The following is a 27,944-nucleotide window of genomic DNA, read 5'->3' as shown; positions in this document are numbered from 1 at the left end:
GATGCGGAGAATGAAACCAAGTTGGAAAACACTCTGCAGGATATTATCCAGGAGAACTTCCCCAATCTAGCAAGGCAGGCCAACGTTCAGATTCAGGAAATACAGAGAACGCCACAAAGATACTCCTCGAGAAGAGCAACTCCAAGACACATAATTGTCAGATTCACCAAAGTTGAAATGAAGGAAAAAATGTTAAGGGCAGCCAGACAGAAAGGTCGGGTTACCCTCAAAGGGAAGCCCATCAGACTAACAGCGGATCTCTCGGCAGAAACCCTACAAGCCAGAAGAGAGTGGGGGCCAATATTCAACATTCTTAAAGAAAAGAATTTTCAACCCAGAATTTCATATCCAGCCAAACTAAGCTTCATAAGTGAAGGAGAAATAAAATACTTTACAGACAAGCAAATGCTGACCGATTTTGTCACCACCAGGCCTGCCCTAAAAGAGCTCCTGAAGGAAGCGCTAAACATGGAAAGGAACAACCAGTACCAGCCACTGCAAAATCATGCCAAAATGTAAAGACCATCAAGACTAGGAAGAAACTGCATCAACTAACGAGCAAAATCACCAGCTAACATCATAATGACAGGATCAAATTCACACATAACAATATTAACTTTAAATGTAAATGGACTAAATTCTCCAATTAAAAGACGCAGACTGGCAAGTTGGATAAAGAGTCAAGACCCATCAGTGTGCTGTATTCAGGAAACCCATCTCACGTGCAGAGACACACATAGGCTCAAAATAAAAGGATGGAGGAAGATCTACCAAGCAAATGGAAAACAAAAAAAGGCAGGGGTTGCAATCCTAGTCTCTGATAAAACAGACTTTAAACCAACAAAGATCAAAAGAGACAAAGAAGGCCATTACATAATGGTAAAGGGATCAATTCAACAAGAGGAGCTAACTATCCTAAATATATATGCACCCAATACAGGAGCACCCAGATTCATAAAGCAAGTCCTGAGTGACCTACAAAGAGACTTAGACTCCCACACATTAATAATGGGAGACTTTAACACCCCACTGTCAACATTAGACAGATCAACGAGACAGAAAGTCAACAAGGATACCCAGGAATTGAACTCAACTCTGCACCAAGTGGACCTAATAGACATCTACAGAACTCTCCACCCCAAATCAACAGAATATACATTTTTTTCAGCACCACACCACACCTATTCCAAAATTGACCACATAGTTGGAAGTAAAGCTCTCCTCAGCAAATGTAAAAGAACAGAAATTATAACAAACTATCTCTCAGACCACAGTGCAATCAAACTAGAACTCAGGATTAAGAACCTCACTCAAAGCCGCTCAACTACATGGAAACTGAACAACCTGCTCCTGAATGACTAGTGGGTGCATAACGAAATGAAGGCAGAAATAAAGATGTTCTTTGAAACCAACGAGAACAAAGACACAACATACCAGAATCTCTGGGACGCATTCAAAGCAGTGTGTAGAGGGAAATTTATAGCACTAAATGCCCACAAGAGAAAGCAGGAAAGATCCAAAATTGACACCCTAACATCACAATTAAAAGAACTAGAAAAGCAAGAGCAAACACATTCAAAAGCTAGCAGAAGGCAAGAAATAACTAAAATCAGAGCAGAACTGAAGGAAATAGAGACACAAAAAACCCTTCAAAAAATCAATGAATCCAGGAGCTGGTTTTTTGAAAGGATCAACAAAATTGATAGACCGCTAGCAAGACTAATAAAGAAAAAAAGAGAGAAGAATCAAATAGACGCAATAAAAAATGATAAAGGGGATATCACCACCGATCCCACAGAAATACAAACTACCATCAGAGAATACTACAAACACCTCTACGCAAATAAACTAGAAAATCTAGAAGAAATGGATACATTCCTCGACACATACACTCTCCCAAGACTAAACCAGGAAGAAGTTGAATCTCTGAATAGACCAATAACAGGAGCTGAAATTGTGGCAATAATCAATAGTTTACCAACCAAAAAGAGTCCAGGACCAGATGGATTCACAGCCGAATTCTACCAGAGGTACAAGGAGGAACTGGTACCATTCCTTCTGAAACTATTCCAATCAATAGAAAAAGAGGGAATCCTCCCTAACTCATTTTATGAGGCCAGCATCATTCTGATACCAAAGCCGGGCAGAGACACAACCAAAAAAGAGAATTTTAGACCAATATCCTTGATGAACATTGATGCAAAAATCCTCAATAAAATACTGGCAAACCGAATCCAGCAGCACATCAAAAAGCTTATCCACCATGATCAAGTGGGCTTCATCCCTGGGATGCAAGGCTGGTTCAATATACGCAAATCAATAAATGTAATCCAGCATATAAACAGAGCCAAAGACAAAAACCACATGATTATCTCAATAGATGCAGAAAAAGCCTTTGACAAAATTCAACAACCCTTCATGCTAAAAACTCTCAATAAATTAGGTATTGATGGGACGTATTTCAAAATAATAAGAGCTATCTATGACAAACCCACAGCCAATATCATACTGAATGGGCAAAAACTGGAAGCATTCCCTTTGAAAACTGGCACAAGACAGGGATGCCCTCTCTCACCGCTCCTATTCAACATAGTGTTGGAAGTTCTGGCCAGGGCAATCAGGCAGGAGAAGGAAATAAAGGGTATTCAATTAGGAAAAGAGGAAGTCAAATTGTCCCTGTTTGCAGACGACATGATTGTTTATCTAGAAAACCCCATCGTCTCAGCCCAAAATCTCCTTAAGCTGATAAGCAACTTCAGCAAAGACTCAGGATACAAAATCAATGTACAAAAATCACAAGCATTCCTATACACCAACAACAGACAAACAGAGAGCCAAATCATGAGTGAACTCCCATTCACAATTGCTTCAAAGAGAATAAAATACCTAGGAATCCAACTTACAAGGGATGTGAAGCACCTCTTCAAGGAGAACTACAAACCACTGCTCAAGGAAATAAAAGAAGATACAAACAAATGGAAGAACATTCCATGCTCATGGGTAGGAAGAATCAATATCGTGAAAATGGCCATACTGCCCAAGGTAATTTACAGATTCAATGCCATCCCCATCAAGCTACCAATGACTTTCTTCACAGAATTGGAAAAAACTACTTTAAAGTTCATATGGAACCAAAAAAGAGCCCGCATCGCCAAGTCAATCCTAAGCCAAAAGAACAAAGCTGGAGGCATCACACTACCTGACTTCAAACTATACTACAAGGCTACAGTAACCAAAACAGCATGGTACTGGTACCAAAACAGAAATATAGATCAATGGAACAGAACAGAGCCCTCAGAAATAACGCCGCTTACCTACAACTATCTGATCTTTGACAAACCTGAGAAAAACAAGCAATGGGGAAAGGATTCCCTATTTAATAAATGGTGCTGGGAAAACTGGCTAGCCATATGTAGAAAGCTGAAACTGGATCCCTTCCTTACACCTTATACAAAAATCAATTCAAGATGGATTAAAGACTTAAACGTTAGACCTAAAACCATAAAAACCCTAGAAGAAAACCTAGGCCTTACCATTCAGGACATAGGCGTTGGCAAGGACTTCATGTCTAAAACACCAAAAGCAATGGCAACAAAAGCCAAAATTGACAAATGGGATCTAATTAAACTAAAGAGCTTCTGCACAGCAAAAGAAACTACCATCAGAGTCAATAGGCAACCTACAACATGGGAGAAAATTTTCGCAACCTACTCATGTGACAAAGGGCTAATATCCAGAATGTACAGTGAACTCAAACAAATTTACAAGAAAAAAACAAACAACCCCATCAAAAAGTGGGCGAAGGACATGAACAGACACTTCTCAAAAGAAGACATTTATGCAGCCAAAAAACACATGAAAAAATGCTCATCATCACTGGCCATCAGAGAAATGCAAATCAAAACCACTATGAGATATCATCTCACACCAGTTAGAATGGCAATCATTAAAAAGTCAGGAAACAACAGGTGCTGGAGAGGATGTGGAGAAATAGGAACACTTTTACACTGTTGGTGGGACTGTAAACTAGTTCAACCATTGTGGAAGTCAGTGTGGCGATTCCTCAGGGATCTAGAACTAGAAATACCATTTGACCCAGCCATCCCATTACTGGGTATATACCCAAGTGACTATAAATCATGCTGCTATAAAGACACATGCACACGTATGTTTATTGCGGCATTATTCACAATAGCAAAGACTTGGAACCAACCCAAATGTCCAACAATGATAGACTGGATTAAGAAAATGTGGCACATATACACCATGGAATACTATGCAGCCATAAAAAATGATGAGTTCATATCCTTTGTAGGGACATGGATGAAATTGGAAACCATCATTCTCAGTAAACTATCGCAAGAACAAAAAACCAAACACCGCATATTCTCACTCATAGGTGGGAATTGAACAATGAGATCACATGGACACAGGAAGGGGAATATCACACTCTGGGGACTGTGGTGGGGAGGGGGGAGGGGGGGAGGGATAGCATTGGGAGATATACCTAATGCTAGATGACGAGTTAGTGGGTGCAGCGCACCAGCATGGCACATGTATACATATGTAACTAACCTGCACAATGTGCACATGTACCCTAAAACTTAAAGTATAATTAAAAAAAAAAAAAAAGAAAGAGTAGTGGAAGTTAAGACAAGGAGATGTAGTAGTTTTTACTTACTTTATAAAAAAAATTTTACTTTTCTAAAAGTGAGGTGTGACTTCTAGATGGCATCACCAAGTGTCACGGATAAGCCGACTTACTAAAAAAAAAATTTTTTTTTCTTTTTCTTTCTTTCTTTCTTTTCTTTTCTTTCTTTCTTTTTTTTGGGGGGGGGGGGAACAAGGTCTTGCTCTGTCGCCCAGGCTGGAGTGCAGTGGCGATGTCTTGGCTCACTGCAACCTCTGCCTCCCTGGTTTAAGCGATTCTCCTGCCTCAGCCTCACAAGTAGCTGGGAATACAGGTGCATGCCACTATACCTGGTTAATTTTTGTATTTTCAGCAGAAATGGGGTTTCACTATGTGTTGGCCAGGCTAGTCTCAAACTTCTGACCTCAGGTGATCCACTTGCCTCGGCCTCCCAAAATGCTGGGATTACAGGCGTGAGCCACTGCGCCTGGCCAATAAAATGTTTATTTAAAAAAAATAGTAGTTCTGAAGTTCCGCATGACATATAAAGAGAATAATGCATTTCCTTAAATACTTTTTTCCTTAGGAATTTAAGCATATTTTCCATGACATTTTATATAAACGACTGATTAGTTCAATCATCATTGAAAAGGTTGGTAACAAAGGAAAACTTCCCTTTTATCTGTCCCATTTATCACAATTTCAAAAAAAACTTAAATAGGCCGGGCGCAGTGGCTCACGGCTGTAATCCCAGCACTTTGGGAGGCCGAGGTGGGAGGATCACGAGATCAGGAGATCGAGACCATTCTGGCTAACACGGTGAAACCCCATCTCTACTAAAAATACAAAAAAAAAAAAAAAAAAAAAAAAAATTAGCCAGGCATGGTGGCGGATGCCTGTAGTCCTAGCTACTCGGGAGGATGGCGCCGCTGCCCTCCAGCCTGGGCGACAGAACAAGACTCTGCCTCAAAAAAAAAAAAAAAAAAAATTAAACATACATACAAATAAGGGATGCTTGTTTCCTTGAATAGGAAATAGTTTTGAGGTTTTGTCACCTTTTCTAAGTAAGTAGACAGGAATGGAACAGCTCCAGGGTTGGAAAGTTAGCTAGTTGAGGACTTGATGGGAAAGGGAAGCACTGGGCAAGAGAAGGGAGCTGTCCTTGGAAGATCACATATCTACAATTGATAGAACCCCCTCTCCATCTTTCCAGCACCCACCATTTCAGGACACATTTTTCCTTTTAAGGCTGCTCTTCATACTCATTTTTTTTTTTTTTTTTTTTCTGAGATGGAGTTTTTGCTCTTGTTGCCCAGGCTGGAGTACAAGAGGTTGCAGTGGCGCAATCTTGGCTCACTGCAACCTCTGCCTTGCAGGTTCAGGTGATTCTCCTGCCTCAGCCTCCCGAGTAGCTGGGATTACAGGCATGCGCCACCACGCCCGGCTAATTTTGTATTTTTAGTAGAGACGGGGTTTCTCCATGTTGGTCAGTCTGGTCGCAAACTCCCAACCTCAGGTGATCCGCCCACCTCGGCCTCCCAAAGTGCTGGGATTACAGGCGTGAGCCACCGCACCCAGCTTCCATGCTCATTTTACAGTACAGGCACAGGGCCACTTCATCAAAATTTCCTAGTACAAATGCTGTGTGCAACAAGTTGGTCTCATAACGCATTCATTTAAAAAGATTGAACTGAATTTCTGAGTGACTTACCTAGGGAAGGCTCAGTTCTTGAAGCATTTCTGCAGAGACCATAGGTGAAAGTTGTCTACCTATATTTTCGGAACCAAAAATTTGAACACATGATATAATAACAAGACAATATATAAAAATTTTTCTATTTTTAAAACTTATAAGGGCAGGACCCTTTGTCAGCTGCACATTCCCTGAGATTTTTCATTAACCTCCCTTTCCAAATTAGAACCCTGAAGTTAACAGTCTTTCTCTCTCCAATGCTCATCTTAATGGTTCACTGGGTCCTACTGATTCTCTTTAACCCAGACCAATCTGCTCCCTCTTCTCTGCCATCACTGACTCTACCTTGGTTTAAGGCTTTCATTATCTCTCACCAGCACCATACTGTTCTATGTATTTCTTTCTTTTTTATTTATTTTTTAATAGAGACAGGGTCTTGCTTTGTTGGCCAGGTTGGTGTTGAACTCTTGGCCTTAAGCAGTCTTCCTGCCTTGGCCTCCCAAAGTGCTAGGATTACAGGTGTGAGCCACCAGGCCCGGCCAGGTATATGTATTTCTATGTTTCTCCCTTCCTCTCAATTCATCCTATATACTACCAACTGAGTTACCTATTTTGAAACCCCATTGTTTAAATTCTTCCATGACTTCTAGGATAAGTTCAAACTCTAAGAACAGCATGCTAACCCTTCTGTAATAGCTGTGTGTGTAGTCATCTCTCTCCATCCTTCCATATAACATCTCATATCCTACTCTCATTGAATGTCCTCTCATCCCCCTGAAAAAACTCTACCCTCTCAGGCTTTCTAGGGCTTTGTGGATACTGTAACTCTGCTTAGAGAGTCATTGCTCATCTCTTAATTCTTACTCACATTTTGACAGTCATCATAGTTATCAAAAAGTTACCCAATTCAGCAAGACTGGATTAAGTATCTTTGCCATGTACTCCCACAACATCCTGGGCTTTCACTTCCATAACAATTGAATTTGTACTATCATTTTCTCCAAATCTACTGTGAGCAACTTGAGAGCAGGGCTGTTTATCTCCTAGAATAGTATTTGCCACACATTAGATGTTCAAAAAAATTTTTCTGATGCCCCTTGAAAATGGGACTTACTGGTCACAATGGAAATTGCATTTTATTTGTAGTTTCTCTCATGTCCCCAGTGCAATCCCTCCCCTTCTAATCTATCCTGCATACTTGTCAGTCCAAACCTCGTCACATTGCTTCTATCAAGCTTCTTCCTTCCTCAGAAACTTTGTTCTCCCTACTGTCTATGACAGCAGCCCAAACACTTGGATCTGGCTTTCAAAAATTATACTATCTGTTTGGATCCACTTTGTCTGTTTTATTTCCAGTCCATGTCCTCCCTTACTTCTGGTCACTTCAAATATTGTCTTCACTTTTTTTCTTTTCTTTTCTTTTCTTTCTTTCTTTTTTTTTTTGAGATGGAGTCTCGTTCTGTTGCCCAGGCTGGAGTGCAATGGCACCATCTTGGCTCACTGCAATCTCCACCTCCCAAGTTCAAGCAATTCTCCTGCCTCAGCCTCCTGAGTAGCTGGGATTACAGGCACGTGCCACCGTGCCTGACTAATTTTTGTACTTTTAGTAGAGATAGGGTTTCACCATGTTGGTCAGGCTGGTCTCAAACTCCTGACCTCCTGATCCACCTGCCTTGGCCTCCCAAAGTGCTGGAATTACAGGCGTGAGCCACCGTGCCCTGCCTGTCTTCACTTTTTCTATTGATGTCTCATACATCTTTTCGAGACCCTGTTCAACATCATTTCCTCAACTGAAGTTTTCTTTGGCTCTTCAAACACATATTGAGCATGTAATTTACCACTTACTTGGGCCCTTACATGTCATCTTACTTGAATGCAACAATTTCCTGGATAGGCATGGAGGAGACAAGGCCAACCCAGGAAATTGTTGGGTAAGGGAAGGCAGGGATCATATTATACTTTTTGGTATTTCTCAGTACAGCAATGATTCAATTTTGAAAAAGTGAGTAATAATATATCAATAAAATGAAACCTGCTAAAATATAAAATTTGGCCTTTGATCTGAAAGATGTTGTAGAATAAAGAGGAAGATTAATCACTAGTTTACTAGCTGTTTCGCAGAGAAGGATGTAAACCAGGTAGATTAGATAGGTATAGGTGTAAATGAGAATATTTTACTTGTGGCAAGTCATTATTAAAAGGTTCAGCAGGTTATTATTACACATTTTTCCCAGGTTATCACATTTTCTCTAAGGACATTCAGGTATAATTTTGAATATTACATAGTGGGCTCGGTAGAAAACTGCAATGGTATCCTGTAACATACCAGACTGTAAGGTTACGCATATGCATATGAGTCCAAATGAAAAGGATACCCCAAATCTCTTCCATCCCTAAAATAAAGTATTATTTAAGGTGACAACAGCCTATGGGAGTAGGTCATGTTTTCCACAAGCAAAAGTTCCCTAGGCATATAGGTAAAGTGGCCCAGCACCCTTTTAAGGATAGTTGTCCCATGGATTGACACGAGATCCTGCTCCAGGACACTTCGCTAACACATTGAATTAATCTGGAGACAAACAATGTGTGCCTTCACAAACTCATATTCTGCTTTAACAAGGCCTTCTATTTAAAATACTAAGATCCAACCCAAAAGATTATTTGATGATGTGAAGCACAAACACAATATTAGGCCAATAAAAATAGCTGTTTCGGTACCTGATAGCTTTCTGCACCTTTAAATTACTCCATGAATATTCCTGGTTACTCTAACTACTGAACTGTTTTTATTATTTGTTTATTTTTGAGACGGAGTTTCACTCTTGTTGCCCAGGCTGGAGTGCAATGGTGCGATATCAGCTCACCACAACCTCTGCTTCCCGGATTCAAGCGATTCTCCTTCTGCCTCAGCCTCCCGAGTAGCTGGGATTACAGGCATGCACCACCACACCCGGCTAATTTTGTATTTTTAGTAGAGACGGGGTTTCTCCATGTTGGTCAAGCTGGTCTCGAACTCCTGACCTCACGTTATCCACCTGCCTCGGCCTCCCAAAGTGCTGGGATTATAGGCGTGAGCCACCACGCCCGGGCAGTTTTATTTTTATTTTTGAGTTTCTCTTGCCACAAGGAGAGCTTGAAAATTGCAGTTCAAAGCAAAACGTAAAATGCATTACAATCTCATCACTTGCCAGTTCTGTGACTGGGCAGAGTATTTAATTTCTCTTTCAGTTTCTTCATTTATAAAAGGGGGATAGTAATACATATTATGTAGGATTGTTGTGAGAATTATCAACAACGTATGTAAAATAACTAACACAGTGCCTGGCATATAATACATGGTCAGAAAATAGCAACTATTATACTAAATTTAGTTTTTTTTTTTTTTTTTTTTTTAAGACGTAGTCTCGCTCTGTCGCCCAGGCTGGAGTGCAGTGGCGCGATCTCAGCTCACTGCAAGCTCCGCCTCCCGGGTTCACGCCATTCTCCTGCCTCAGCCTCCCGAGTAGCTGGGACTACAGGCGCCCGCCACCGCGCCCGGCTAATTTTTTGTATTTTTAGTAGAGACGGGGTTTCACCGTGCTAGCCAGGATGGTCTCGATCTCCTGACCTCGTGATCCACCCGCCTCGGCCTCCCAAAGTGCTGGGATTACAGGCGTGAGCCACTGCGCCCGGCCTATTTAGTTTTTTTTTTTTTTTTTTTTTTTTTTGATGTATCATACTGAGTTATGAAAGTCATATTAGATAGAACATTTACTATTCTAGTGCAAACTCCCTAATTATCATACTAACAATTTCTGGTGACCTCTTAAAATAAAAAAACACAATTACTATTGTCATTAATATGATCTTTAATAAACGGAATAATGCACCATTTTACAGCAAGCCTTTTTAAACCTGAAGAACTGCCTTAAAATCTCCTTCTCCAATGTCTCTGTATCAATACAATCTTTTTATTTAGGTTTATATATATCAAAGCATTTACTTACACTTATTCATAGAAAACTCTTTAGTGGCTTAATGTCAGCTTTCATAGTGGCATCCATAGATAATACAAAAGAAAAGTGATTTGCTTTATTTTATACTCACACTGATCCATCAAACACAACTTATACAGCATAGCAAGGCTTCAGACAGCTTATACAAAAGCAAAATAACTGAAATTATTCATAAAGTCATATATGATAGTCTATCTGTAATGTAAGAGCAAAACACACCAACAAAAGATACCCGTTAACAAGAAAGAGGGTTCTGAGGAAGTGCGAGTATTTTCTAGCCTTTCTTTTTCCAGAAAAGCATCCTCAGAAGTGAATACTCTGTAGCTTATGTTTCTCCTGTCCATTCAGAAAAAGCATGACAGCTACACATCTCCATGTTTCAGCTACTACAACACCCTAAGAGTTAGTGTATTTTACAATTATCCATGTATCTTTATTTGAAAAATTATCAGCAAAAAACTGAGGATGATTCCAGCTTACATAAACACTGATACAATATAATCTCTATGGAAATGAAATAACAAGGCATACAAAAATTGCTTAAATAAATAAATGTGGCCAGAAAAAGAAAAGCCACAGAAGTCAAGCAATTCAATGTTAAACTGGGACCTATCTTTGAATTGCATCTTTTAGTAATTTTTTCTTACTGTTAAGCTTCTTTAAAAATATGTTTCCTTTACATACTTACGAGGATTGGTAACAAGGTGAAGAGCCTGAGACAAGAGACTGGTTACAGATAACTTCCTAGGATTTTAAGTATATAGCACATCAATTTAGAGCTTGAACTTGTCTGATTCAAAGAAAAATTCTGTTTGACAATGTGATAAATACAGGTTATTTTCTCAAAACCATCCAAGCTATTACTAAAGTTATAAAATATTTAGTTCACTTTTAGAAGGCTTTATAATGTTAAATTGTCTCTTGAGAAAATCCTATCTGACAGGAACTACTTTACCAAGTTCCCTTATTAAAAAACAAACAAAATGAAACAATTTGTCCCATATCATGTATGGTCATTTGACCAAAGAACAGAAATGTAAGTCGTTTTAAGTCAGTGCTTCAATTCTAAAGGCCTAAATTTGTTGCAACATGTAGCCAATTAGTTGAGTCATTCCCTCTGTTCAGTAATTACAGAACTGGGCAACTTTTTATAATTAATGAAATCTGATATTATATCTATGTGAAAAAGTCAAATAAGATGAAACATTAAATGAACTGTGCAACAAACACTTTAAATATTCAACTGGATCTAATTGCTTACTTGCTAACAATTGAACTTTTTCAGTGTACAAAGGGATGAAAGGGGCCCTGAGTTTTTAAGTAATATGATGTCTGTAGAATGCATCTAAAACATGAAGATGTTTCTGAAATCTAAAGGTATAAATAAAATGGATAAAACCCACATGTTGCCTTTTAAAACTGAAAACCAAATCAAGTTGTAGTTTCAAATACAGTAATTTGCTTAAAAATTCAATCATAAACTGGACACCCTAATGATGTGATTTTGTTCTGAAGATTCCTTCTCTCTTACCCAGATTTTAAAATGGGTTTCAAGTTGTTTTAAAAATGTGTATGTTCACAATGTTTAATAGTAACACTACAAACATCACAGTAATAACAGAATTGGACTTTTAAAGATATGATAGATTTATTTTGAGCCTAGTTTTAATATACAGCATAAATTCTTCTGAAGTACTTTCAAATGTATCTGCCACGAGATAAATTTCTAGGTTTTTCTCTATATGCACACTCAACTTAAATCAGTCACCTAAAAGTTAAATGAAAGTTGTATAGTCCAGTCTATGTTGCAAAATAATAAGTATTTCAAAAGTGGTCTACAAAAATGTCCATAGATAATACCTGATTAATGTAGGGTTTGCTTTTGAAAGTTAATCTTGCATTTAGTGTTTAATATTTCATACAAAAAAATATGTAAAAGGTTGTGGCTCAATCATAAAACTAAGCTTGCTGCAATATGTTAAAAAATTTTAATGGCAAAATGATATACAATTCTCTGTGCATGGCTTTTTAGTTATAACTAATGAGAATATAAAATCATAAAATTCCACAATAGAAAATGTTAGATAACACAAAAATTAAGTGCCGATTTGCTGGTGGTCTGATGGTTGAATCCACTTTCAAATAGAAACATCTTAACTCTCGATTCTATCAAACTATCAAACTATTACTTAACTGGAGTAATGAATTTGAATATAAAAGAAAATATAATTCTGTATTCTTAAATATAAAATCATTAAAATAGGACTGAGGAGAAAGAGCTTAAGCAATTTTGTCTGAAGAATTGAGACTTAAGTGTTCATTGAGAGGCCTGAAGCATACTGAAGACTAAGAATATTGGGGATGATGACCAACTGCTCTTTTTTGTCCTACTGGGTGAAAGAAAAAAATTTAAAATCAAAGAGGAGGGAGACAGAATAGATATGAAGAAAACTTTCCTGACACAGACTACAAATCAGATAACTGAGGTTTGGAGTAAGTCAGACATAAACTATGAGGTGATTTTTTTTGTTTTTTTTTTTTGTTTTTTTTGAGATGGAGTCTCACTCTGTCGCCCAGGCTGGAGTGCATTGGCGCGATCTCGGCTCACTCCAACAACCTCCGCCTCCCGGGTGCAAACGATTCTATCTCTGCCTCCCGAGTAGCTGGGACTACAGGCGCGTGCCACCATGCCTGGCTAATTATTTGTATTTTTAGTAGAGATGAGGTTTCATCGTGTTAGCCAGGATGATCTCAGTCTCCTGACCTCGTGATCCACCGTCTCGGCCTCCCAAAGTGCTGGGATTACAGGCGTGAGCCACCGCGCCCAGCCTAACTATGAGGTGATTTAAGGAAAGTAATGGGAAGGTGCACTTAAATGCCCTGTGATTCCCTCTTCTCTTTATGTTAATCTGGAAACTTGTAGAAAAGCCTTCTCTTGATAACAAATTTTATGTAACTAGCTCAAACAGTGATTTGCCAGATTTACTTAATCAAGGAATATATTTAGGAGGGAATCATGCAAGATAGTTTTGGGTAAAGTTTGCACAGTTCATAATTTAAAAGTTAAAATGCAACCCTATATGCTGGAGAGTAAACTGCCAGTAACAGTACATTTAGAAACATTGCATTCTGAAAAAGTCTCCTGGGGTTTATGTGGGAGTGTTACAATTTCCAGAATGACTGGTCTAGATAATCAACATATGTGTCCAGATTTTAACTTTAAGAAGTTAGCTGGGAAGATAAAGCAATATATGAAGCAATCTGTGAATAGTTACATAATAACCTGCACATAACAGGTAGTAAGTTCAACATAACTTTATAAAATGTTGTATGGAAATATAATCTCAAATTCTAGGAGTTAATGATCTCCAATAAAATATTCATGTCCATAAATATGAAAAAAGGAAAAGTTCATTGAAATATTTTTCCATTTTAAATGACTTTCAGGAGGCACTTACAAAGACTGGAAATTTCAGTGTAACAGCTACAGCCTACCAATTCCATTTGGCTGTAGAAGTCAAATTTGAAAATAATTTAAATAAAAATACTTGCCAATGTTTTGTGATAATTCCCACTGAAGCCCACACTTACTCGAGTGTTCCTTTCTCTCTTTAAATATTTTCACATTCAGAACCAATGCACATTTTCTGGAACAAGTGGATACATGTAAAGAAGCTATACTAAACTCTTTTATAAAAAGGACATTATATCCTTGTATCCTTCCTATATCCTACTCAATTAGTTCTATAGATTAGTAAATTTTCTAAAGTTATTAAAAGCAGAAGTTTTGAAGATGGATTCAAAGGATTGATGAGACTGAAATTCTTTGTTAATTCCCCCAAATCTGCTATGGAATCAATTTAGGGAAAGGTCTCTGTTCCCAAAGCTATCTTAACTTTTTCCGTAAAATTTACTTTACCATTAGTTCTGCAATGTAAGAAATGTTAGGAGTGAAGTGAAATGATTTTAAGATTCATGATGGAAGATATAGGATTGAGTTTTGTCTAGAATTAGTAATTATTTCTCAAGCAACAATCAGCATAGATATGTCTACATAGCTCACATTTGCCTAACTTCCCAAATCATTAAGGTATGTGGTTTGGCTCATATACAAATGAAAATTGTGCCAGAGTATAGTGACTGAATTTTTATGTTTTTTTTTTTTTTGAGACAGTCTTGCTCTGTCGCCTAGGCTGCAGTGCAGTGGCGCGATCTCAGCTCACTGCAACCTCCACCTCTCGGGTTCAAGAGATTCTCCTGCCTTAGCCTCCTGAGTAGCTGGGACTACAGGCGCCCACCACCACGCTCAGTTAATTTTTAAAAAATATTTTTAATAGAGACGGGTTTTCACCATCTTGGCCAGGCTGGTGTTGAACGTCTGACCTCATGATCCACCCGGCTCAGCCTCCCAAAGTGCGGGGATTATAGGCATAAGCCACTGCACCTGGCCTGAACTTTTTAAATAAACGTTAGCCCATTACACATCCTGTCATATGGCATGTAGGCAGTGTGGTATGGATGAAAGAGATGTGGAGAGAGGCAGACATAGACTGAAATCCCAGCTTTGTCTGTTACTAGATGTGGACCTTGGGCATATTACTTAGCTTCTCTTAGCTTCAGTTTCCTCATCTGTAAAATGGGAATATTAATTACAATGCTCATATGGTTGCTCTGAGGTTTAAGAGAAATAGCATATGTATACTTCAGCATTCAGTATGTGCCTTCTTGTAACTTCCTACACTGGTAACAGTGGGGTTTTTTTTTTTTTTTTTTTTTTTTTGCCAATTATGCATTTAGAAAGTTTTAAGAATTTACAATTAAATCATTTTTGTCTAAACGTAATTCAAATCAAGTTCTTTCAGTGACCTAATTCTGGTATACAGTTAGGATTTTGTTAAGGGAACTAATATTAGACTTTACCTATTATGATGCTTTTAAGGTTACATTACCATCCAGTGAAATAAATTTTAATATTTTTAGTTGAATATTTTATTCAAAAGGACCCCACTTTTCTACATATAAAACTTTGTGATAGCAGTTAAATGTCAACTTTAAGAAGCATTTATTATCAGATGAGTATTAGCATACAATTAAGTCATTTAAAATAATTTTGCTTGCTTGTATATTACAGATTTTAAAAGTCTGATGTACAATTTAAAATTTATAAAAATGATATATACTTTCCACCTTTCCTACTTTTTCAGGAGTTTACTAAGAAAAACTGGTGAAAGGAAATTATTTGTTTTAAACATGCTTGAATGAAATAGTAAACTATTCAGTTACTTTAATCTGGCATATTAATTTTTAAAGCATTTTATCATAATTTTCCCAATATTAAAAAATGTTGGACAACCTACAATCAACTGGCCCAAATACAAATATAGCAGAATGTAAGATAACTCTTCTGGCAGGAAAAGATCAGTTAGACCTCAAATGGTCATTTATCCTCAATGCTTCAAATTGGAGAAGGAACATAATTTATTTTGATTCAAAGTTGTCCTACAAATATTTGAAAAGAATATCCTAAAATGCATGTGAAAGATATTTAAGGGCAAGAGAACTAAGTGAAAATGTACTAGGAAAGATAAAAATAATTTGTTAATAGAAGAATAATAACTGTGAAAAAAATTACGTGCCAGAAGACTGAAAATCGATTAAGGGGCTGAATCAAGAAAAGGGCCAATAAAACACAAAACGTGGAAATCCTGGGCACTAACAAGATATTCTTAATTCTATGAATCCAGAACTGTGTTCAGCAATCCAGCTGAATAAATGGTAGGTATAGTAACATCTAACTTGTAAGATCACAGCACATGGCAAATGAGAAGGCTTATATACAAGTAAATCACAAATATTTTGGACAGAAAATTGGGAAATTTAGGCTGTCTTTAGCTAAGTGATAAGATAGAGGAATATGAGTGAGAAAATATTGTTCAGGAGATAAAAACATAAATCAGAAATTTGGTGATTTGTGTTTTCCTCTTAACCTTTTAATCCCTGGAACTATCTTAGAACTAAACTATATAACATTTACTAAGTACTCTCATAATCGAAAAAAAAGTAAAAAAAGTGAAATCATCAGTTTGCAAATTAATAGAAAATAATTTGTTTAGAAAAAGTCCATTATTTGACAGAAAGTGCTTTATTTAAAAAAAACATGCAGAGGTTGTTTTAGAGGAGATTATAAGTAATGAAAGAAGCAAAGGGCTTTTAAAAATAATATGATTTCAAGTCATGTTATTACTAAAAGGTATACTCTAATGTAAATAATAAATGTTGCTCACATATCAAAGATAATGTGAAAAACTGGCAAAAGGAAAAATTATGAAAATAGGATTAAGGAAGATAACACAATTTTGAAAAGAGAGAAGTTTAGTCTCAGTTTGCTCAAAAAAGGTAGGTTTGATAGCAGCCCTTCCTTCATAGGGACTTGGCATGCCACTTGAATGATTTTTCCTCACAGTGTTTTAGGTCATGGGAAGAGGAATCATTTTCAGATAAAGTCACCAGTCTTTGCTTGGGAACAGGGTAAAAGACACTATAGGTTCAGAACTATAAATTACTTCTGAAGTTATAATAAACAGTAAGTGTAATTTTATGAGTCAAAGATGGCCTATTCAGAGAATGAAGGCTATAACACTATTTTGTCTTAACCATTTATTTACCTACTTAAAAATTCCATAAGTGTAGCTCTATAAGCTTACCAATAAAAATGTATTTCTTAAATAAATGAACATGGAACATGAACCTACATAGAAAAATAAAATAAAATGGGAAATGGCTAATATTTGATGTCCTGTATTTTGTTCTATTCTCTCTTATGAACTCCCAAAACCAGAAGCAAATAAGTTTATTAAAATGCCTGGAAGGAAACATTTAGGATTTGGAAGGTTAAAAGAAATGGCATTTCAAGTCAGGTTTTGGTAGTTCCTTCTTTAGAGCCCTTTCAGACAATGTTTCTGTATTCTCCATGATAAGGAGAGAGAAAGTAAGAAATCAGGTAGCTGCTTCTCCTGTGCAAAATTCACTGTCATAGAACTGACCTTCAAAAGTATGGGAGATGGGGCAGAAAAGTGTTTATATTATGGAAGAATATGTGCCCTGTTAGGAAGAGAGCTTACAAGAAAGCTTATTTGTGGCCTATAAACTATTGCACATTCAAACAAAACACAAGAGAAAAGATGTCCAACAAGATAATATGTTCAGGAACGTATCAACATAAAAACTAGCTTGTGCCCAGAAATAAAACATGGATACCAGACACCACTGCAGTCAAACCTGTCTTAATTTGCTTCTGTTTTAATGACCTTAAGAAACTGGTCCAAACTGATTATCAGCAATACATTGTTTTTGCTTTTTTTCTTAAAAAAATATTTTGAGACCACTTTTGATACACACACATATAACTCTGTGGTCATAACAGACAAATATAACTTTAGCGAGACTAAACAAAAGTGCAAAACTTAAAAAACAAAATTTAAAAATATGGAAGCATAAGCTAAATTTTTCTGCATAGCTGAAATCTATTTAAAGCAAGTCCTTGTTGCAGGGGTGGGAGGGGGTGCTGACAGGAGGATAAAGCAGTTTTTGTTTTTTTTTTAAACATCTTCTGCATGTTTAAATGATGCAAAAAATAATTTCACTCCATAGGCTTGAAAACATTTCACAGACAGTTCATTCCTATATCTTTAGACACCATGGTTGTGGCAGTGCCTCCTTCTGCAAGGTAAACAGCAGTGCTGGATTTGGAATGAACTGCCCTGTTACTGCCATTATTGTTGACTTCACAGTCCAGCGATTCAGTGGAGATGACCCAGGTGGAAGGGCGCCACCGCTTAAGAGAATAGGGAGTTTTCACACGTTTCTTGATCTTTTCACCTGATCCTGATTTGCCATCTTGTGTTGACTCACCTACTGAAAATAAAAGTGCAGAAAAATGAGCTATTTAACAAACTTAAGAAATAACGGGTAAGGGATGTAACTCAAGAAAAGGTCAAACCAATGTCTCAGGAGGGTGCTAATGAACATTTCTTGAAATTCATAATGCCAGACAATGTTTTTCTAGGAAAAGCTTAACCAACTTATTTTTGAGACTCTTTAACCCAAATGTTTTAATAACTGATTGACTTATTTTATAAGGCAAGGGAAAACACACACACACAAAACACAGGAGAACATTTAAACTTCTCAGCTGTATTCTCAAATCTTCTGGTTTTGGTAGCGATCTTAACTTGGTAAAATGTACTTAATTATTGTATTTAATTGTATTTAATGCTCAAGGTGGATCAAATTTTTTTTTTTTTTTTTTTTTTTTTGGGATGGAGTCTCACTCTGTAGCCCAGGCTGGAGTGCAGTGGCATGATCTTGACTCACTGCAACCTCTGTTTCCCGGGCTCAAGTGATTCTCATGCCTTAGCCTCTCAAGTAGCCGGGACTACAGGCGCATGCCACCATGCCCAGCTAATTTTTTGTATTTTAGTAGAGATGGGGGGTTTCACCATCTTGCCGAGGGTGGTCTCAAACTCCTGAGCTCAGGCAATGTGCCCGACTCAGCCTCCCTAAGTGCTGGGATTACAGGTGTGAGCCACCATGCCCAGCCTGGATCAAATTTTAAAGGCACCTGGCATACAATATTTTTCAGAAGAATAACAGAAATATTAGAGTACAAACATTCTAATAATTTCCTCTTCCTATATCTGACAAGATTTTTTTTTTTTTTTTTTTTTTTTAAGATGGAGTTTCATTCTTGTTGCCAGGCTGGAGTGCAATGACATGATCTCGGCTCACCGCAACCTCTGCCTCCCAGGTTCAAGCAAGTCACCTGCCTCAGCCTCCCAAGTATCTGGGATTACAGGCATGTGCCACCACGTCTGGCTACTTTTGTATTTTTAGTAGAGACCGGGTTTCTCCATGTTGGTCAGGTTGGTCTCGAACTCCCGACCTCAGGTGATCTGCCCGCCTCAGCCTCCCAAAGTGCTGGGATTACAGGTGTAAGCCACCATGCCTGGCCTATCTGACACGATGTCTTACTGACTCAGAGCCCTGCAACAAGGGTCTGTCAACTGATCTGTAATACAAGCCACTCAAGCAAGGGGCTAAATTTTACTGATTGTGTTTTGAGACCTGTATCCTTCCTTCAAGCCCATTTTGTAGCCCTTGACAATAAAACATAACTTTTTTTCATAAATGCCTTAGTCTAAAAGAGAAATAGGCTGGGCGCAGTGGCTCACGCCTGTAATGCCAGCACTGTGGGACACTGAGGTGGGTGGATCACCTGAAGTCCAGTGTTCCAGACCAGTCTGGCCAACATGGCGAAACCCCTCCTTTACTAAAATACAATAATTAGCAGGGCATGGTGGCACATGTCTGTAATCCCAGCTACTCGGGAGGCTGAGGCAGGAGAATCACTTGAACCCGGGAGGCAGAGGTTGCAGTGAGCCGAGATTGTGCCATTGCATGATCCAGCCTGGGCGACAGAGTAAGACTCTGTCTCAAAAAATAAAAAATAAAAAAATAAAAAATAATAATAATAAAATAAATCATTTTGTATAACAATAACTGTTACAGATTTTGGTAAGCTCCCCCGTTTTGTGTTGCAATCCCTTTAGGGCAAGAAATCAAACATCAATTTAAGTTATTTGCCTACGAGGCTATGGGGCTCACAGTATCATAGTATAGGTATAGAGTCCCAGCTACTTGGGAGGCTGAGGCGGGAGGATGACCTGAGCCCGGGAGGCTGAGGCTGCAGTGAGCCATGATCTTGCCACTGCACTCCAGCCTGGGCAACAGTGAGACCTTGTCTCAAAAAAAAAAAAAAAAAAAAAAAAAAAGTGTAGGTATGTGAGAGACTCAACACATAACTCTTGAAAAAGATGATACTAAGAAACTAAGAAGAATCTTAGTTTTTTTTTGGTTTTGTTTTTCAGAGTCTCACTCTCTTGTCCAGGCTGAAGTACAGTGGTATGATTATGGCTCACTACAGCCTTGAACACCTGGGCTCAAGTGATCCTCCTGCCTCAGCCTCCCAAGTAGCTAGGACTACAGGCGCACACCACCACACCAAACTAAGTTTTAAATTTTTTGTAGAGATGGAGTTTTGCTATGTTGCCCAGGCTAGTCTTGAACTCCTGGCCTCAAGTGACCCACCCACCTCAGTCTTCCACAGCACTGGGATTACAGGCGTGAGCCACCGTGCCTAGCCTACAGTTTCTTTATAGTAATTTTCCCAAAATTTCTCTGGATCTTCAAGATTTATTAAGGTTAGTTTGATAAAACCTAAATGCAGACATAATCAATATTAATATATGCAATAAAATGTTTCAAAGATTATACTGGTATAACATTACTTGGAGCTCTTGAACTGTATTTACTTTATTTCAACTTTTCATAGCAAGTATGTGAGTTGCATTATAAAGCAGCAGCCACATAAAGCACATATTAAATTGGGTAATTATTCTGACTATTGTGACACTGACTTTTTAATTATCAATGACAAAAATATTACTTTTTTCTTTACAATAGTCTAATTACCTTTGAGGCCCAACCAAATGGCTTATTTATTTTTTTTCCTGAGATGGAGTTTCGCTCTTGCTGCCCAGGCTGGAGTACAATGGCGCAATCTCAGCTCACTGCAACCTCCGCCTCCTGGGTTAAGGCGATTCTCCTGCCTCAGCTTCCCAAGTAGCTGGGATTACAGGTGGGCACCACCACACCCAGCTAATTTGTGTGTGTATGTGTTTTTTTTTTTTTTGAGACAGAGTTTCATTCTGTCACCCAGGCTGGAGTGCAGTGGCATAGTCTCGGCTCACTGCAACCTCCGCCTCCTGGGTTCAAGCAATTCTCTGCCTCAGCCTTCCGAGTAGCTGGGATTACAGGTGCCCACCACCACACGCGGCTAACTTTTTGTATTTTTAGTAGACACGGGGGTTTCACCATCTTGGCCAGGCTGATCTTGAACTCTTGACCTCGTGATCCACCTGCCTCAGCCTCCCAAAGTGCTGGGTTATAGGCATGAGCCACCGTGCCTGGCCATTTTTGCATTTTTAGTAGAGACGGGGTTTCACCATGTTGGTCAGGCTGGTCTCGAACTCCTGACCTCAGGTGATCCACCTGCCCTGGCCTCCCAAAGTGCTGGGATTACAGGCATGAGCCACCGTGCCTGGCCTAATTTTTTTTATTTTTTAGTAGAGATGGGGTTTCGCCATGTTGGCCAGGTTGGTCTTGAACTCCTGACCTCAGGTGATCCACCTCCCTTGGCCTCCCAAAGTGCTAGGATTACAGGTGTGAGCCACTGTGCCCCGCCTCAAATGGATCATTTACAAAAGTGGTAAAGGTAAATAATCACTAGTTGAAATATATCTATTAGTTGATTCTAAATAGTTATTTAAATGGCCCCAAAAGACACACAGGAGAGATTATATGATCCCTCCACTTACTCTGTATACTGCTGCCATCCAGGACATTTGTGGCTGAAAGATCCAGAGAATTAGGCCTCTGTGCTCTTCTGGGCTTTGATGGCCCAGGATCTGCTGCTGTGCTTGGAACACCCTGTGCAAGAACATCTTGTTCTGAACATGGATTGCTGTTGTTGTTATTGGAATTAGTTCGGCCACCTTCTAGTGGCCGTTCCCTCCTGTCCACAAGACGATCCAGAACACCTTCATCATGGCCAGCTTGTTGCTCTCGTCTCAGTAAAGGCTCATGCTCATCAGGACTGGAATTAATATTCAGCCGGGTGTCCTCACCGATAAACTGATTCTGCAACATTTCTTGGGCCCTATGTGTCACTATGTTGGTTGTTTGGCCAGATAGTACTGTCCCATTGGCATATTGGGTTGTGGCAGCATGGGAGTTAACACTGTGGTTTCTACCTGCCACACCATTCATGGTGACTGTCACCACATGAGGTTCTGCTGCATTGATTGTATTCATCTTGGCAACTCCAGTTTCGACTTGTTTCAAGTTTGATTTGTGCTTGCTGCCAAATTTTAGCCGGGGCTCTTTTGTTGAATTTTTGGTGTTCAAAGGCAAACTAGTAGGTCTCTTGGGAAGGTTCTGCTGCTTGGGGAGAGGATAGATCTGAGTAGGCAGAACATCAGGAATCAAACATGCTTGGCCATTTGCAGCCTGTGTGAAGTCCTGCTGTCCAGTTGCTTCTACTGCAAGTTTTATGAGTGGGTAAAGCAAGCTAGAACTAGTACTGCTCAGTGGGTCTGGGCCACTGAATTGCTTAAGAGAGTGCTCCATGAGATTCTCATCAGAGCTTTCCTTGAGGTTCTTATCAACTTCTTTTGGGTCTAGCTGTTGGTTTCCAAGTCTTCTTCTGTCAGCTGTAAGCAGACAGGGGTTGGCCCAATTGACTGTGCAACATTTGTGGTATGCAGATTTGTTTCATCTGGGTATGGCATCTCAGATATAGTAGTCATGCCAGTACTTGGCGTGAGGCCTGTGGTGTTTGTGGTTGTTGTGTTGGTGGAGAGGCTGGTGACACTTGTTTCAGGGCTGGGGATTCGAGCTTGTGCTTGCTGTCATTCATAGTTAATTGAATTTCGGTTTTTTTCCCCTATAGTCAAAGGTGTGCTGGACATAGAATGCTCAGAGGAAATATTCTTCACGATGCTGTCAGTATGATGGATAGAGTCTTCAATGTATGAGGAGGAAGAATAATCTGGATAAGGACCAATTTTTGGCACACGCCTATTATGTGACAGGTTGCTTAAAGAAAGAAAAAAAGTATCACATTGAGAACGTACACTTATGACAAACTGTCTCTCCAAATTTAACACCTCTGATTTTAAAGTCTGAGTTGTTTTTCATTTTCTTCCAAAAGTACATTTTTCTAAAGGTTAAAAAGTCTAATCAAATAATCAAGTGTCAATTAATAACTTGATAAGTGTTAGTTTTACGTGAATTAAGCCTACTGAAAAATGTATGTGGATGAGATATAATTTTTATAAATGTTCATTATTTTGGTTTATAAGTTAATTAAAAAATCTCCCCTATAGTTTTATAACATCATGAAATATATATTTATGGAATGTATATTCATACAACCAGACGTTATGTTTTATGAGAGGAAGAACCACGGTATATGTTTACTGTATTTCCATAATTCTAGATGCATAGTGCCTACTCAAAAGGTATGTTATCAATTAAGTTCCAATGGCCAAATAGTAAAAAGAATATAAGCTTTTAGGTTGTTCCAAAGGCCTCCATTAAGAGGCATGCCCTAGTAATGGCACATATCTTTCTGGGGTAGTCTGAGTCATATCAGTAAAAGTCCTTGAGCCTAAGGTATAAGGCAGAATATGATGTTCAAATAAAGGATCAAAGATTCAGAACTGCTCTCCAATTATCATGGGTTCTTTGCTGTCATTGTCATTCCTTGGGAGTGACAGTTATTTATAAGGGAGATGATAGAAGGAAAAGAAGAAAAAAAAATTGTTATACAGTACAAGAAAAGGAAGCTAAGGAGACATGGAGGGTAAGACTCAGGAAAATAAAACCTAGAGTTAGCGTAACTATGGGATGAATTATAATTTTGAGGAAATTATTAGTAGAGACTGGAGATGAGAAGATGCATGCAGAAGGTTGAGCCGAATGACACAGGAGGCGAAAAGTGGCCAAATCAAGGTGGGCCATCAAGGTTTTTTTTTCCTTACCATTCAAGAAAAGTTTGAAAGCATTCAAAATAAAAGCTTTAGCTGACTTTTGAGAGAGGTATAAACATCATACTAGAGGACATGGGAAATACAGAGATGAGGGGAGATAAAAGCAGAAGACTGTCCTCAGGTATGTGTAAAGTGAGAAAATTTATAATTAGAATTGCCAGTGTCTAACTTTCTTGATTTGCTGATATACAAGGTATAAGAGTTTATATTTGAAACTAATTTGACCTATACAAAAGTAGTGCAAACCAAATTTTTCACCTATGGCTAATACAAATAGCTTTCACAAATTAGAACAGAAAATAGGCCGGGCACGGTGGCTCACACCTGTCGCCTATAATCCCAGCATTTTGGGAGGCCAAGGCAGGCAGATCACCAGAGGTCGGGAGTTTGAGACCAGTCTGGCTAACATGGTGAAACCCTGTCTCTAATAAATATACAAAATTAGCTGGGCGTGGTGGCTCGTGACTGTAATCTCAGCTACTCGGGAGGCCGAGGCAGGAGAATCGCTTAAACCTGGGAGGCGGAGGTTGCAGTGAGCCAGGATCACGCCACTGCACTCCAGCCTGGGGGACAGAGTGAGACACGGTTTCCAAAAACAAACAAACAAAAAAAACAAAAACCACACAGAAAAAAAAAAAGTTTCAAGAATCGAGTTTATTTTTATTTCAATTTTCTCCAGTAACCCTTTCCTGGATGCCTTTCTGAAAGTTTTAAACATGTATTAGACAAAATGACAAAGTCATAGAAAGGCTTTTTTACCCCAAACATGGAAAAAAGAAATACAGACGTAGAAAGTTCCAAATTGTAGGAATTTTTAAAAAGCCTTTCTATTTAGAACCAAAAATCATAGTTCTAACAAAGAAAATGTCTTGTAAAATAATATTAATGATGGAACAGAAAGACCTTTGAATTGCTTTCATGTAAAAGTAGTAGTAGTATATTCTATAAGAAAGAGCATTAGACAGGAAGTCTACAAACCTTAGTGTCAGTGAAACAGTGGTTAGATAGGCAAGTTCATAGTTCCATTTACTTAAAAAAAAAAGCAGAGGAAGAAGGAATAACAACAAAGGATAAATGAGACAATTTATATAGAAGTGCTTATGAACTTTTGGAGTTATAAAAACATTTTACCTTTATTATTGCAGGAAAGTTGGACCATAAATAGAGAAAGACTAACTTCTTTCACTATACCTTTACATATTAAAAAATGCAGATTTCATCTTGCACTTGTACCAAACAAAAATGTTCAATAGGAGAATAGGAATATTGAAAGAAAAATGATAACTTTAGACTGTATGAGGTAATCATTGAACTATTAGTCTGGTTTAAAAGTATTTATTTTCTATTCTTTGTTGGGTCTCAGTTTCTAATACTGATTGATAGATGCCACACCCCTTAGGGTCTTACCGTTCATTCTGCATAGCAGTAGACATTGGATTGACTGTTGGGCTCACAGATTTGTTTCTTTCCCAAATCATCATAAGTTCAGCCATCCTTTCCTCAGCACACTGTGCAGTAAGCCGAGCCTCTGCATCCTGGTCCCAACAGTCTTCGATTGTCTCCTTGAGTGACCTCACTGCCTGTAAGACAAAGTACATGTCAAACCATGTGTCTTTAAAAAAAAAATGTATTGAGCTTTTCAGTTTACCACATGAGGTAAAAGAAAAATCAATTACCTTAACCAGTATTTTACATAGCTCTAATAACATATTTTAGGCTTCAAGGATTACGGAACATGCTCAAAAGGTGATGAACAAGTAAGCAAGCAAGATTTACCTTAACTCCTTGAAGAATTATTCATAAAAGTAAAAGCAACAATAAGTCGCAGATGTTTCTTCAAGGCCACAGGTTTAGGTCATTGTTGCTAATTCAGTTACGTTATGTCAATCAATAGCCACTAATTCTGCTTCAAAAGTAAGTTTTGAGTTTGATGGAACTTGGGGACATTTGGCTATCTTCTATCTCTAGGTGAGCTTTTCTCCTTTACCCCCAGTTAAGGATACTTGGTTGGGCGCAGTGGCTCACGCCTATAATCCCAGCACTTTGGGAGGCTGGGGCAGGAAGATCACCTGAGGTTAGGAGTTTGAGACCAGTTTGGCCAATATGGTGAAACCCCATCTCTACTAAAAATATAAAAAAATTGGCCAGGCGTGGTGGTTCACACCTGTAATCCCAGCACTTTGGGAGGCCAAGTCGGGTGGATCACGAGGTCAGGAGTTCGAGACCAGGCTGGCCAATAGAGTGAAACCTCGTCTCTACTAAAAATACAAAAATCAGCTGGGTGTGGTGGCATGCGCCTGTAGTCCCAGCTACTTAGGAGGCTGAGGCAGAAGAATCGCTTGAACCATGAAGGCAGTGGGCCGAGATCATGCCACTGCACTCCAGACTGGGCGACAGAGTGAGACTCTGTCTCAAAAAAAAAAAAAAAAAAAAAATTAGCCAGCATGGTGGTATGCGTCTGTAGTCCCAGCTACTTGGGAGGCTGAGGCAGAATTGCTTCAACCCGGGAGGCAGAGGTTGCACTGAGCCAAGATCGTGCCACTGCACTCCTCCCCGGGTGACAGAGTGAGACTCCGCCTCAAAAGAATAAAAAAAAGAGTGCCTCATTTAAACCTTAAAACTTACAGACATCTCTTCTTTAAACTAGTTCCAAAACAGTAGTATCAAAAACAGTCCCATTCTGTAGTATTCCTATTTATTAGCAATGAACAATAGTCTCCCTATAATAGTCTCCCTTTGGGGGAAAGCTAGTTTTTTGTTTGTTTGTTTGTTTTGAGATAGAGTCTTGCAATGTTGCCCAGGCTGGAGTACAGTGGCACAATCTCTGCTCACTGCAATTTCTGCCTCCCGGGTTCAAGTGATTCTCCTCCCTCAGCCTCCTGAGTAGCTGAGATTATAGGCGCCTGCCACCATGCCCGGCTAAGTTTTTTTTTTTTGTATCTTTAGTAGAGATGGGGTTTCACTATGTTAGCCAGGCTGGTCTTGAACTCCTGACCTCGTGATCCACCTGCCTTGGCCTCCCAAAGTGCTGGGATTACAGGCGTGAGCCACTGCGCCTGGCCAGGGGAAAGCTGGTTTTAACTCCCTTAAACAGACTAGGATTGTTTTTAAACATCCACATGATTCAATCATCCTACTCTTAGGTATTTACCTAAGTAAATGAAACCATATGTTTATACAAAGACTTGTATATATCTACATCTGCTACTTGGGATGCTGAGGCAGGAAAACTGCTTGAACCCAGGAGGCGGATGTTGGAGTGAGCCGAGATCGCGCCATTGCACTCCAGCCTGGGCGACAGAGCAAGGCTCTGGCTCAAAAAAAAAAAAAAAAAAAGCTGATATGCTCTACAAGAAATGTTAAAGGGAGTCCCTCAAAGGACATTAGATAATAAGTAGAACCCAAAAGCCTACTTAGGTAACTATAAAAGCCACTATTATTATATTTTTGGTTTGTAACTCCTTTTTAAAAACAAAAACAAAAAAAGAGGTCTCATTCTGTTGCCCAGGCTCGAGTGCTGTGGCATGATCACAGGTTACTGCAGCCTTGAACTCCTGGACCTAAGCAATCCTCCTACATGAGCCTCCTGAGTAGCTGGGACGACAGGCAAGTACCACTGTGCCTGGCTAAGGCACCACTGTGCCAAAATGATCCTTCTGCCTCGGTCTCCCAAAGTGCTGGGATTACAGGCAAGACCCATCACATCCAGCCTCCTCCTTTTTTAAGAGAGAAAAGCATAAAATGATAATTATAAATCTAGGCTAGGCATGGTGGCTCATGCCTGTAATCCCAGGACTTTGGAAGGCTGCAGTGGGAGGACTGTTTGAGGCCATGAGTTCAAGACAAGCCTGGGCAACACAGCAAGATTCCATATCTACAATTTTTTTTTTTTTTTGGAGATGGGAATCTCGCTCTGTCGCCCAGGCTGCAGTGCAATGGCGCGATCTCGGCTCACT

The 27,944-nt window shown here is 38.9% G+C and overlaps 1 protein-coding gene across 1 annotated transcript in view; it reads right to left on the bottom strand.

Moving 5' to 3' along the window:
* Nucleotides 1-17,597: 17,597 nt before the first annotated feature.
* The window catches only part of LOC129143431 (bone morphogenetic protein receptor type-2-like), a 115,870-nt gene continuing 105,523 nt past the window's right edge, over nt 17,598-27,944 (bottom strand). The window contains 4 exon segments of the mRNA XM_054680082.2: nt 17,598-18,232; nt 21,754-22,620; nt 22,623-23,032; nt 25,396-25,568. Of these exon segments, the coding sequence (XP_054536057.1) occupies nt 17,982-18,232; nt 21,754-22,620; nt 22,623-23,032; nt 25,396-25,568 (1,701 nt within the window). The 3' untranslated portion in view covers nt 17,598-17,981.

Source organism: Pan troglodytes, chromosome 13, assembly GCF_028858775.2.
Source record: "Pan troglodytes isolate AG18354 chromosome 13, NHGRI_mPanTro3-v2.0_pri, whole genome shotgun sequence".
Taxonomy (NCBI): domain Eukaryota; kingdom Metazoa; phylum Chordata; class Mammalia; order Primates; family Hominidae; genus Pan; species Pan troglodytes.
This window is presented reverse-complemented; position numbering and strand designations above follow the sequence as displayed.